The 14,026-nt window shown below is 45.7% G+C and overlaps 1 protein-coding gene across 1 annotated transcript; it reads left to right on the forward strand.

The window, feature by feature from the left end:
* The first annotated feature begins 221 nt into the window (after positions 1–221).
* On the forward strand, positions 222–10,159 carry plcxd2 (phosphatidylinositol-specific phospholipase C, X domain containing 2). Its single transcript, XM_014157238.2, has 7 exons — positions 222–348; positions 2,200–2,336; positions 2,428–2,547; positions 2,685–2,894; positions 8,228–8,338; positions 8,565–8,695; positions 9,496–10,159. The coding sequence occupies exons 1-7, from the start codon at positions 246–248 to the stop codon at positions 9,653–9,655; spliced, it is 972 nt and encodes a 323-aa protein (XP_014012713.1). The 5' UTR covers positions 222–245; the 3' UTR covers positions 9,656–10,159.
* Positions 10,160–14,026: the final 3,867 nt, after the last annotated feature.

Consider the following 14,026-nt stretch of genomic DNA (forward strand, 5'->3'; position numbering starts at 1 on the left):
CCCGTTGGAGGCACTTCGGCTGCCCTGGTGGGCTCCACACCACTGGTAAAGAGCAAGGAGACAGGTACATACACAGGTGGCTCGAGGAGGCATGAAAGGCGCTCCTGCTCCTCACCTCAGGATGATTTATTTTACTGTGAGACTCATGGGGGTGGCGAGGATACTGGCGATACACCAGCAGCAGGTATACCAGATTTGACGGTTAACTTTTTTACGGGGGGGGGGTGTGAGATCAGAGAGGAGCCATGAAGACGCGGCCCACAGGTATCGGTACCTCCAATGCTAACTGGATGAGCTCACTCTCCCCCAAGCTCACAGCTATGCCCCTGAAGCACCTTGCAGTGCCCGGTAAGCGTGTGTGTGTGTTATGTAAATAAATAACAATATCTGTTATTTACAGTGCCTTCAGAAAGTATTCACCCCTTGACATTTTTCATATTTTGTTGTGTTGCAAAGTGGAATTTAAATGGATGTAATTGTCATTTTTTGTCGATGATCTACACAAAATACCGGAAGAAAATGATATCATTTGTAAAAAAAACAAACAAACAAAAAATATATCTTGATTGATTCAACCCCCTGAGTCAATACATGTTAAAATCACCTTTGGCAGCGACTACAGCTGTGAGTCTTTCTGGGTAAATCTCTAAGACCTTTGCACACCTGGATTGTACAATATTTTATTATTTTTTTCAATTCTTCAAGCTCTGTCAAGTTGGTTGTTAATCAATGCTAGACAGTCTTGCCATAGATTTTCAAAACTGTACCTAGGCCGCTCAGGAACATTCAATGTCGTCTTGGTAAGCAACTCCAGTGTAACATAACCTTATGTTTTAGGTTATTGTCCTGCTGAAAGGTGAATTTGTCTCCCAGTGTCTGTTGGAAAGCAGACTGAACCAGGTTTTCCTCTAGGATTTTGTCTGGTCTTTGTGGTATAATCTGTGTTTAAAATTCACTACTTGACTGAGGGACCTTACAGATAATTGTATGTGTGGAGTACAGAGATGAGGTAGTCATTCAAAAATCATGTTAAACACTATTATTGCACACAGAGTGAGTCCATGCAACTTATTATGTGACTTGTTAAGCACCTTTTTACTCCTGAACTTATTTAGGCTTGCCAATAACAAAGGTGTTGAATACTTATTGACTCAAGACATAAAATGAAAAACTTTAGTATTAATTTGTACAATTTTTCCAAAAACATAATTCCACTTTGACATTATGGGGTATTGTGTGTAGGCCAGAGACACACACATCTCAATTTTATCCATTTTAAATTCAGGATGTAACACATCAAAATGTAGAAAAAGTCAAGGGGTGTGAATCATTTCTGACGGCACTTTACATGTGTGTGTGTGTGTGTTGTAGGGGTATCATATGTCGGTCGACATGAGGCGTATAATGATGACTGTTGGTTCTGACTTGGTTTATGACCTCCCACTGGTAAAGTCTATCTGGGGTTATGTGGTTTTAACAGCAAAGCCACACTTTAGCTAAATGAAGTTGCACCTTCTCTGTCTGAGAACAGCTTAGACTACTGTTGGGCTAGAGAGGAAAACACTGATGCAGCAGCTGTGGGTCTGGGGAACTGGTGTGTGACTGATTTTCTGTGTGACGTGTGTGTGAGACTGATGTGGCGTGCATGTGTTTGTTTTGTTTACAATGTAGTGAGGCTAGCCTAATGGATTCAGAGAGGGTTCTTGGTGTTATTCTATACTACCTGGGATGAGACCTGAGTTTGTGTGTTTGAGGGAGAGAGAATGCACAAAAGTAGATGGTTAGCCCACTCATAAGATCGGCAGAAGGACCTTCACTTCCTTTTCCAGACTGAAAAGGCATATCTTTCTCTATCTCACTTGATCTGTCTCTTCCCATCTTCCTCCCTCTCTCCCTCTCTCCCCCTCCTCCCTCTCCTCCCTCTCTCCCATCTTCCTCCCTCTCTCCCCTCCTCCTCCCTCTCTCCCCTCCTCATCCTTCTCTTCCATCTTCCTCCGTCTCTCCCCCTCCTCCCTCTCCTCCCTCTCTTCACTCCTCGTCCCTCTCTCCCATCTTCCTCCCTCTCACCTCCTCGTCCCTCTCTCCCATCTTCCTCCCTCTCTCCCCTCCTTGTCCCTCTCTCCCCTCCTCATCCCTCTCAACCCTCCTCATTCCTCTCTCCCCTCCTTCTCCCACACTCCCCTCATCCCCCTCTCTCAGGGTCCCATGACTCGTTTAGTTTCTGGGTAGATGTGAAGGCCCCGGTGGGCCCTGACCAGAAGGCCATAGTCAAATACCTGGCCACAGCCTTCCGTTTCGTTTCCAAGAAAGTCATGAAGAAGTGGTCCATGACACAGGTGAGGGTTCAGCTGGTTCAGATGATTAACCAATACTCTCTTGAAAAGATGGGATCCTCAGTCTTTGTCAGCATATGACTTTTATCACCAGAACCTGACGTTTAAGGAGCAGCTGGACGCAGGGATTCGTTACTTTGACCTGCGTGTGTCATCCAAACCTGGAGAGTCTGGTACTGAGATCTACTTCATCCATGGCCTGTTTGGACACAAGGTGGATGTACTGACCCCATAGCCAGACACCTATAAGATCAATAAACATGTTATTATACAAAAACCTACAGTAAACGTCTCCTCCTGCTATTGACTTATATATCTCTCTCTCTCTCTCTCTCTCTCTCTCTCTCTCAGGTGCGTGACGGTCTGTCGGACATTAACTCTTTCCTGGACGCCCATGGTAAGGAGATGGTGTTCCTGGACTTTAACCATCATTACGCCATGGGGATGGAGCATCACACCTACCTCATCAACATGCTCCAGGAAGTGTTTGGACCTAAACTCTGCAAGATTGGCGTTGTCGAGGAGATCACCCTGGACTACCTCTGGGAGAACAAGTACCAGGTGAGACAGACAGGGTGAGGTCAGAAAGTGTGAACACTCCTCCATGTCCTCCACTTACAGATCTAGTTGAACCTCTGATAGTAAGATCCAGTCATCTATAAGTTGAGTGTGTGTGACACCTTAGAGTATTAGTGGAGTCAGGATTTCAGTAGAAGCTAATGTGGATTACTTACTAAATGCTGCTGCAGCTATTTCAACCTGTCAATCAGGGATCTCATCTCACAGACAATGATTCTCTCTCTCTCTCACTCACTCACTCACTCACTCACTCACTCACTCACTCACTCACTCACTCACTCACTCACTCACTCACTCACTCACTCACTCACTCACTCACTCACAGCTATTTCTGTCTGTAAGCGGCCAGTGTGCGTCTTAATGGATGACAGAAGATTAAGTCAGGAGGCAGTTGGTGTGTGTGGACTAGAGTACTCAGTTATGTTACAGTTACTATACTTGTGTGTGTCTGTGTGTGTGTGCCTTCTGGAACATGTGAACTTTCATGTGCTTTAATAACAAAGTTGTATGCCATCTGTAAATACGAATAGAATTGTTAAATAATGAGCCTAGTTGGTTTAGCCACAGAAAAAGACAGGAACCTTCCCGCTAGCCATGATTGGCTGAGATAATGGATGGGCTGGACATGCCGAGAGAGGAGTTCGGATTAGTCTGCCATGTAGCACGCTTTTGTCTACAACATGAGCTGCAGTACGTGTAGGTAATCCTTTCTAACGTGGCGTTTTGAAAGATACCACAAAGAACTGCAAAAGTGTTGCTAATGCTCTCCACTTTCTGGAGAATCGAGTTTTGAAGTTAGTGGAATGCCCAGTGGAAGCCGAGTATGATAGCCAAGGAGACTGAGAAAATTCAGGCGTGATTGCAAATGAGAAGGGAGTTGAGAAAATAACAAATAAGGCTGATATATAAAACAAGGGCAACCACGGCATCTTGACAGAGAGGGAGAAGCATTCATCCATGTATCCGGGTAAGAGTCTAGCTAGCTACATTTTCAGATATTATACGTTTATTTTGTCAGAAAGTTGTTTTCATAGCAAGTTAAAGTGTACTTTTAGCTAGCTAGCTAACATTAGCTGGCTGGCTTGCTAGCTAACGTTAAGTGTATGATCTATGTAGTAATATTATTGTCACGCCCTGACCAGTATAGAGGATATTTTGTTATTGTAGTTTGGTCAGGACGTGGCAGAGGGTAGTTTATTTATGTATTACAGGTTTTTTTTGGTCACTGGTCTATGTTTGTATTTCTATGTGTATGTTCTAGGGTAGTTTTTCTATGTGTAGGTTGGGTGCTGGACTCTCAATTGGAGGCAGGTGTTTCTAGTTGCCTCTGATTGGGAGTCCTATAATAGGTGTGTGTTTTGTTTGTCACTTGTGGGTAGTTATTTGTTAGCACTGCTTTTTGTTGAGCCTGCTACTCTGTTCCTGTCGTTAGTTTGTTGATTGTTTTTTCGTGGTGTTCTCATTGTTATAATAAATATGTTGAGCACGCAACCCGCTGCGCCTTGGTCCCATTCTATCTTCCACGACAGCTGTGACAGAACTACCCACCAAAAATGGACCAAGCAGCGGAGGAGGGAGCAACGGATGGACTATCGTGAGACATGGACAGAACTAAGGATAAGCATTTCCAGGGCTATGGAGGAGTTAAGGGAGTCTGAGAAGCAGGCCCAATATTTTTTTTGGGGGGGGCACAAGGGTAGTTTGGCTGGGCGTGGATGGAGCCCCAAGCCAGCTCCCCGTACCCCTTTTGGGCAGAGACATACTGGACAGGTCCCGTGCTTTGGGGTGATGGGTGCTGTGGCAAGGCCGGGTATTTTCAGGCCGGTATGCGCAGTACCAGCGCCCCGCATGTGCCAGGGGAAAGTGGGCATCCAGTCCTGCACTCGAGACCGCCAGCACGCCTCATGACTGGGGAGGGGTGCAGCCATGGTTTACTCACTGTAGAGCCAGGCCCAGCCAATCAGAATGAGTTTTCCCCACAAAAGGGAAAACAGCAATACTCCTCAGCACCCCGCTTACCCCCCTCTGACGATCCCGCAGGTGAAGAAGCAAGATGTGGAGGTCCTGAGCTGGCGCGGTCTGCGGTTGGACGTACTGCCAAATTCTCTAAAACGATGTTGGAGGTGGCTTATGGTCGAGAAATTAACATTAAATTATCTGGTACCAGCTCTGGTGGACATTCCTGCAGTCAGCATGCCAATTGCACGCTCCCTCAAAACTTGAGACATCTGTGGCATTGTGTTGCGTGACAAAACGGCACATTTTAGAGTGGCCTTTTACTGTCCCCATCACAAGGTGCACCTGTATAATAATCATGCTGTTTAATCAGCTTCTTGATATGCCACATCTGTCAGGTGGATGGATTATCTTGACAAAGGATAAAATGTTCACTAACGGTGATGTAATCAAATTTGTGCACAACATTTTAGAGAAATAGGCTTTTTGTGAGTACGGAACATTTCTGGGATCTTTTATTGCAGCTCTTTACATTTTGTGTTTATATAATTCTCCGGTAGATTGCCCTGCTTTTATTTCGTCACACTCACAACCGTAAGCTATTTTCTGTAATTAGCTTTCCATTAACTTGTAAATAATGATCTTGTTGTAAGTTTATTTTCCTGTAATAATGAATACAAATTAGCTAAAGTTAAGGAGTTGTCAGCTATATGATATGGGCATTATTTGAACTGGCTGGCCAGGTAACTTAACATTAGCTAGCTAGCTAACAAGCTAGAAACTAACCAAAACATTGTTTAGAAATTTGCTTTTAGTTGCCTGGTTTGCCTGATTGACATATTTTTAAACGGATGGGTTTATTGCTGTTAAAATACACCAGTTATGCTATTTTGGACCACCAGGCTGCTGTCGTTTTTGGGTTTATAATTGTTCATAACAACAACGACAAGTTTGATGTTGGATGACAATAGAATGTTCATGATGTCACTGCGACAACTGTATACAGACATGTCGATAGACGTAGTATAAACCAGCCTTTAGTCTTGGGTTGTTTAATACACTAGCATACTCACTGTTTAGCACATGGCCTCACATGTGAATCCTTAAAGAGATGGGTGGGGCTAAGCTGAAGAGGGTGTGAACGATTGTCATGACTTCCGCCGAAGTCGGCTCCTTTCCTTGTTCGGGCGGCGTTTGGCGATCGACATCACGGGCTTTCTAGCCATCGCCGCTCCATTTTTCATGTATCCATTTGTTTTGTCTTGTTCCCTGCACACCTGGTTTTCATTCCATGTATTTATTCCTCTGTTCCCCATCATGTCTTTGTGTAAGATTGCTTGTGTTACGTGTTTTTTTGTTGACGCGCCAGACTGGTTCGGTTTTTTCCGTGGTATTTCACGAAGATGTTTATTGTTAAACATAATTCTTGTGACTGTTTTGCGCGTTTTGCACTTTTGCCTCAACAAAGTGTGCGCCTCTGCTCTCCTGCACCTGACTTTGCTACCAGTACGCACACACCTCACAACGATGCTGAATGGATGTAGACAAAGAAGAGCTCTTCAGTAGGTGTACCAAAACATTCAAGGGCCATTTTCTCAAAATAATTACTATCCCATTGTTCCTCAACTGTAGTGTATGATATACAATGATAGTGTATGATATCCAATGTTAAAAACACACATTTTGCTACATAAGACCGAATTGAGCCAATCGGTCACAAATTTCCATTGGGGTGGGGCCAGGGTAGGTGTCTGTTGAGGAGGTGGAAAGGATATCACATCATTTTATGAATCCGGTGACTGAGGCTGCTTATTCATTGATGTTATCGCCAGAAATAACCCAGAACATATTCCAGTCCACGTGATCAAAACAGTCGGACCCTGGATTCTGATGGGTCAGACCAGCGTTGTACAGACCTGACCACCAGAACTTTCCTTGAGTCTTTGTTTACAGGCGGGAAGGAGCAAAATGGAGTCATGGTCAGATTTTCCGAAAGGAGGACGGCGTTATACCCGTGTCGAAAAGGCTTGTAGCAGTGGTCCAGCGTTGAATCTCCATGAGTTGGACAGTCAATGTGTTTATATTAATTTGGTAGCATGGTTCTCAAATTACTTTTGCTAAAGTCCCCTGCAACAATGAACGCTGCAGGTACGCGGTCTCCAACTTGTCCAGGGTCCAATGAAGATCTTTGAGTGGATTTTTGGTGTCGGCTTGGGGCGGGATGTACACAGCCGTGTGTCGGCTTGGGGCGGGATGTATACAGCTGTGTGTCGGCTTGGGGCGGGATGTACACAGCCGTGTGTCGGCTTGGGGCGGGATGTACACAGCCGTGTGTCGGCTTGGGGCGGGATGTACACAGCTGTGTGTCGGCTTGGGGCGGGATGTACACAGCCGTGTGTCGGCTTGGGGCGGGATGTACACAGCCGTGTGTCGGCTTGGGGCGGGATGTACACAGCCGTGTGTCGGCTTGGGGCTGGATGTACACAGCCGTGTGTCGGCTTGGGGCGGGATGTACACAGCCGTGTGTCGGCTTGGGGCGGGATGTACACAGCCGTGTGTCGGCTTGGGGCGGGATGTACACAGCCGTGTGTCGGCTTGGGGCGGGATGTACACAGCCGTGTGTCGGCTTGGGGCGGGATGTACACAGCCGTGTGTCGGCTTGGGGCGGGATGTACACAGCCGTGTGTCGGCTTGGGGCGGGATGTACACAGCCGTGTGTCGGCTTGGAGCGGGATGTATACAGCCGTGTGTCGGCTTGGGGCGGGATGTACACAGCCGTGTGTCGGCTTGGGGCGGGATGTATACAGCTGTGGTGATAATCCCTAAGAACTCTCTCGGAAGGTAAAAAGGGCAACATTTGATGACCAAGTATTCCAAGTTGGGTGAGCAAAAGCTTGTAAGTTCCTATACGTTTCCCCATTGCACCACTTGTTATTGGTCATAAAGCAGAACCCTCCGCCTTTGTTCTTGTGTGTGTGTGTGTGTGTGTGTGTGTGTGTGTGTGTGTGTGTGTGTGTGTGTGTGTGTGTGTGTGTGTGTGTGTGTGTGTGTGTGTGTGTGTGTGTGTGTGTGTGTGTGTGTGTGTGTGTGTGTGTGTGTGTGTATTTGTGTGTGTGCGCATGTTTATCAGAAATGTCTCTCATTTAGAGATGTGGTCAGGTGAGTTTCTATGTTCTGTGATCCTAATCTCGATTCTAGAGCCAGATTACCTGGCAGGTGACAGATGTGTAGTAATCAGACAGGCGACGAGACCGGCACAATAGGTGAGTCATAATTATGAATTAGCAGATAGACAGATTAAGGGTTAAGGTGTGAAAACAAAATGTTCTGAGAGTGAGTCTGAGTCTTGTGTGTCCCAGGTCATAGTATTCTACCACCACCCGTCAGCTGAGAGCTGTCCATTGATATGGCCGGGCAACAAGTGTCCAGCTCCTTGGGCTAACACTACAGACACCACCAAACTCTTTCAGGTCTGTGTGTGTGTGTGTGTGTGTGTGTGTGTGTGTGTGTGTGTGTGTGTGTGTGTGTGTGTGTGTGTGTGTGTGTGTGTGTGTGTGTGTGTGTGTGTGTGTGTGTGTGTGTGTGTGTGTGTGTGTGTGTGTGTGTGTGTGTGTATTTCGTAGTGGATGAGATAAGATGATAAATCTCATATATAAATCCAACTGATGTTGATAATGATTACCATTATAATTCTAGTTCCTGGAGACAACACTAGGTGAGAGGGCTAAGATGGGGTCCTTCCACGTGACTCAGGCCATCCTCACCCCCAGAGTCAAGACCATTGTCAAGGGCCTGGTCAAGGGGCTACGCAACTACCTAGTCGAGAGGTGTGTGTTATTAGTGTTACTGAGCATATAGTATGTATTCTGATAGCAGCCAGCAGAGGGCAGTATACACAGTCAGTTTTGTCAGTTTATCAGTAGGTCAGACTCCCAGTAGGGTGAAGACCCTAAACACTGACTGATCTAAGGTCAGTTTGGCGTCTCCCCCTAATGCTTAAAGGTAGGACTTGGGGAAGGTAAACTGTAAGGGTAATGGTTAGTTAGACTCTCCAGGTAGTTGCCCTTAGGTACAGATCTAGGGTCAGGTTGCTCTCCATAAATCCTCACATTAACCATTAAGAGAAGAAAACAGAAAACTGACCATAGATGAGTGTCTAGAAATGACTCTGAAGCGGATATTTAGTGGAGACAGCAGGCTGGGAGGATATGGCCTAATTTTGCGTATCCGCGGAAACAAGATGGCTTATTATCACAGGATAAACATTCCCACTTCCTGGTTTTGTCCTGACGGCTGCAGGGGCTTAGTGGAAGGTTAAGGGCTCTATCACTGATACGACCCTGGCCGTTGTGTGTGTGTGTGTGTGTGTGTGTGTGTGTGTGTGTGTGTGTGTGTGTGTGTGTGTGTGTGTGTGTGTGTGTGTGTTTGCTGAAATGCGCCCATAACTAAAACAGTGAGAGCTCCAAACTTAAACAATGCTTTGGATACAATAACTTTAGTCTGACTCAGTCACTACTGTACCTCTCCCTCAGACACAACAGCTCTTACACTCCTTCTTTTCTCTCTTCCACTCCCCCTTCCTCCCCTCCTCATCTCCCCCCTCTTCCCGTCCTTCTCCCCTTCTCAGGAACCTTCCCATCATATTAACGTGGGTCGAGACCCAGAAACCCGGTGTTGACGGGATTAACATCATCACCTCTGACTTTGTGGAACTGACTGACTTCGCCAACACAGTCATCAACCTCAACAACCTCCTGCTCAACGAACAGGACCGCAGGAAAACCTGACCAACGCCACCATAGAGTCAGAATGAGTAGACTGGATATGAGTCGAAAAGAAACCCACTTGGATCTTTTCACGGTTCCGTTCTACCCATCATGGCAGCTGCATCACTGATCACATGACCAGACACTTGGGGACACGTGATAATGGGACACTCAGACATACATCACGTGACTATCTCATGCACTTAAAGCTCACATGTCCATTATTGACTGATCATGGTCAGGAAAATGTCCACAGAGATTCACATATTGCGCTTATAAGTATAGCAACGTACAAGGGCTGAGACTGCTTAAACACACACACACAGATTTAACAGTATTTCACTGGTAGCAGTTTACAGCTGTGTGTTGACATGCAGTTATTATGATAACACATTCAAGATTGCTATGATCTATGTCATCTTGATTTATAACTAGCAATGAAAGTCTGGCTACAGCCACTCACACACAGCTGTGTGTGTGTGTGTGTGTGTGTGTGTGTGTGTGTGTGTGTGTGTGTGTGTGTGTGTGTGTGTGTGTGTGTGTGTGTGTGTGTGTGTGTGTGTGTGTGTGTGTGTGGCTTGTGGCAGTCCACTGATTATCACACTGACACAGAGAAAAACTCCCAGACTAACTGTACATTTCTGTGGTCCTCCTGGAGGGGAATGATGGGAGGGAGAGAGAAGGAGAAGAGAGGTGGAGTCCCAGACAAGGGTGGACAGAATGGGGAAGAGCGATAGAGAGGGACTAAAAGAAAGACTAAGAGACAGGAGATATTGTTCAGAATTAAGGAGGAAAGAAAGTATGTGTGTGTGAGAGAAAAAGAGAGAGAGAGAAATAGAGAGAGATTGTATCAGCACAGCTGCTGTCTGCAGGCAGTGAGGACCTCGTTTTATTCTCCCTCATTGAGAAAGATGTTTTCATTTTACCTCCCTCCTTTTCTCAATTCAAATCAAATTGTATTAGTCACATGCACCGAATACAACAGGTGTAGACCTTACAGTGAAATGCTTACTTACAAGCCTCTAACCAACAGTGCAGTTAAAAAAGACAAGAATAAGAGATAAAAGTAACAAGTAATTAAAGAGCAGCAGTAAAAGTAACAATATATACAGGAGGGGGCCGGTACAGAGTCAATGTGCGGGGGCACCGGTTAGTTGAGGTAGGGGGGGCAATGCAAATAGTCTGGGTAGCCATTTGACTAGATGTTCCCTCCCTCTTTCTCAACTGGGTGTGTGTGTGTGTGTGTGTGTGTGTGTGTGTCTCTCTCAGGCCAAACTGCATTGTTGATGCTCTTGCTCTCAGTAATGCACACACACACACACACACACACACACACACACACACACACACACACACACACACAGTAACACACAAGGGACACTAATTGTAGAGTCATTACACATACCACAGAGGCTTGTGGGAGTGGAGCGTCTCAAATAGACGAAGAAATACAGACACGTTCCTCTGTTATTTGTTTGTTCTGGTTTCTCTCTCTCTCTCTCTTCCTCTCTCTCTCTTCCTCTTTCTCTGGTCCCGATGATCCCAGTCAGTTCCCCAGGTCTCCAAGGATAGTCAGAGTTTCACGACCCCAAAGGGACCCTCGCTTCAGTGGGTACAGGAGCATTCTGACGTAGGGCCTTGGTAGTAGGTTATGGATGTCAGGGCAGGCAATGATAATCACATCCCGATCAGGGGACTCCAGGCCTCTCTCTGTGTGTCAGTATTTATCTAACTCATTATGAGAGGTGTAAAATGTAATGGCCTAGTATGATGCTGTGACTGTCTGTAGAGAAGAGATAATGGAGGGAGGGAGAGATATTGAGATGGAACTGGTTAAATGCAGCTTGGAACCACACCAAACCACACAGAATCTACCCAAACCACTCTGGATTGTACACACTCTAACCCTCTGGAGCAGTATGCAGTTGCCCTAGACACTGATCTATGGTTATTTTAACTGTTTCCCCTCTAATAGATCAAGTTAGGATTTAGGAGAGGATAAAGTGATTCTAGATCTTTGCCTAAGGGTAACTACTGCAGAGCCCTCTCATTGGGCTTCTCTTTGACTGACAGTTTGTTACAGACTTCACTCAACAATGTTTAGCCGAAATGTGTTTCCTAACCTAAACACTGAGATTTGTCTGAATAACGTGTTTTTCTGGAATCACAAGGCAAAGGGCCCCTGATTCCGAGCGGCATCCCTGTCAAAACAGCTATGGTGTGGAGTGCCCACCCTCCCTGCCCCGCCACGGAATCACTTGGGAATTGTGAAATTCACTGTAGAATGCTGTCCAACATTCCATGGCCATCTCTCTGCCGCCAGGGTCTGTGTTTCTCTACGATGATGTCATTGTGAAAGTTTAGTTCCTCCAGATGGGAGGAGGCCCCCATGGAGAACTCAAACATTGGCCGATCTTTGCTATACCTACCAAAGAATGGACAATAATTATTAAGCAAAAAATTTTATAAAGCTATTTGTTTTTTTACTTAATGCAGCAGTTAACAAAAAGCCACCTGGACTACAGGAACTCAATTGTATGTTTATTGTTCAATGACAAGTAGGATGGCTTGGTAGTTAAGGCCGGACAACTAGATTATGCAAAGTCTGTTGATTTCTGGTAGAGTATACCCACATCAGGGCTGGCTCTAGGCATAAGCGGTCGCTTAGGGCCCCTGGTTGATAGGGGGCATATATATATATATATATATATATATATATATATATATATATACACACACACAAGTATGTGGACACCCCTTCAAATCAGTGGATTTGTCGCTGACAGGTGTATAAATTCGAGCACACAGACATTCAATCTCCATAGACAAACACTGGCAGTAGAATGGCCTTACTGAAGAGCTCAGTGACTTTCAATGTGGCACCGTCATAGGATGCCACCTTTCCAACAAGTCAGTTCGTCAAATTTCTGCCCTGCTAGAGCTGTAATTGCTGTTATTGTGAAGTGGAAATGTCTAAGAGCAACAACGGCTCAGCAGCGAAGTGATAGGCAACATAAGCTCACAGAACAGGACCGCTGAGTGCTGAAGCGCGTACCGCATCAAAACGTCTGTCTTCGGTTGCAACACTCACTACCGAGTTCCAAACTGCCTCTGGAAGCAACGTCAACACAATAACTGTTTGTCGGGGTGCTTCATGAAATGGGTTTCCATGGCCGAGCAGCCGCACACAAGCCTAAGATCACCATGCGCAAAGCCAGCTGTCGGCTGGAGTGGTGTAAAGTTCGCCACCATTGGACTCTGGAGCAGCGGAAATGCATTCTCTGGAGGGATGAATCACGCTTCACCATCTGGCAGTCCGACGGACAAATCTGGGTTTTATGGATGCCAGGAGAATGTTACCTGCCCCAATGCATAGTACCAACTGTAAAGTTTGGTGGAGGAGGAATAATGGTCTGGGGCTGTTTTTCATGGTTTGGGCTAGGCCTTTTAGTTCCAGTGAAGGGAAATCTTAACGCTACAACATACAATGACATTGGGGACGATTCTGTGCTTCTAACTTTGTGGCAACAGTTTCTGCAAGGCCCTTTCCTGTTTTAGCATAACAATGTCTCTGTGCACAAAGCAAGGTCCATACAGAAATAGGATGTCGAGATCGGTGTGGAAAAACTTGACTGGCCTGCACAGAGCCCTGACCTCAACCCCATCGAAACTCTTGTGGCTGAATGGAAGCAAGTCCCCGCAGCAATGTTCCAACATCTAGTGGAAAGCCTTCCCAGAAGAGTGGAGGCTGTTATAGCAGCACAGGGGGGGACTAACTCCATATTAATGCCAATGATTTTGGAATGAAATGTCCGACAATCAGGTGTCCACATACTTTGGTTATGTACAGTATATATACACATTCACTGAGTATACAAAGCATTAGGAACACCAGCTCTTTCAATGACGTAGACTGACTAAGGGAATCCAGGCGAAAGATATGATCCCTTATTGACGTCACTTGTTAAATCCACTTCAAATCAGTGTAGATGAAGGGGAGGAGACAGGTTAAAGAAATATTTTTAAGCCTTGAGACAATTGAGACATGGATTATGTATGTATGCCATTCAGAGGGTGAATGGGCAAGACAAAACATGTAAGTGCCTTGAAAACAGGGTATGGTAGTAGGTGCCAGGCGCACCAGTTTGCGTCAAGAACAGCAACGTTGCTGGGTTTTTCATGCTCAACAGTTTCCCGTGTGTATCAAGAATGGTCCACCACCGAAAGGACATCCAGCCAACTTGACACAACTGTGGGAAACATTGGAGTCAACTCAATATTAGGAAGGTGTTCCTAATGTTTGGTGTACTCAGTGTAATATATATATATTTTAGGAACTCAGTTGGGGTCTCAACTTACTGTTAAGTGTTAGAATAGTAGAATACACAAGGT

Source organism: Salmo salar, chromosome ssa19 (assembly GCF_905237065.1).
Source record: "Salmo salar chromosome ssa19, Ssal_v3.1, whole genome shotgun sequence".
Taxonomy (NCBI): Eukaryota; Metazoa; Chordata; class Actinopteri; order Salmoniformes; family Salmonidae; genus Salmo; species Salmo salar.

What these genes read in the sequence shown, in the direction of transcription:
- plcxd2 (XM_014157238.2), top strand. Translation starts at nt 246, where the DNA reads ATGAAGACGCGGCCCACAGGTATCGGTACCTCCAATGCTAACTGGATG. An exon ending in ATGGCCTGTTTGGACACAAG is followed by an intron (nt 2,548 to 2,684) that starts GTGGATGTACTG and finishes TCTCTCTCTCAG; the next exon opens with GTGCGTGACGGTCTGTCGGA. An exon ending in ACACCACCAAACTCTTTCAG is followed by an intron (nt 8,339 to 8,564) that starts GTCTGTGTGTGT and finishes TTATAATTCTAG; the next exon opens with TTCCTGGAGACAACACTAGG.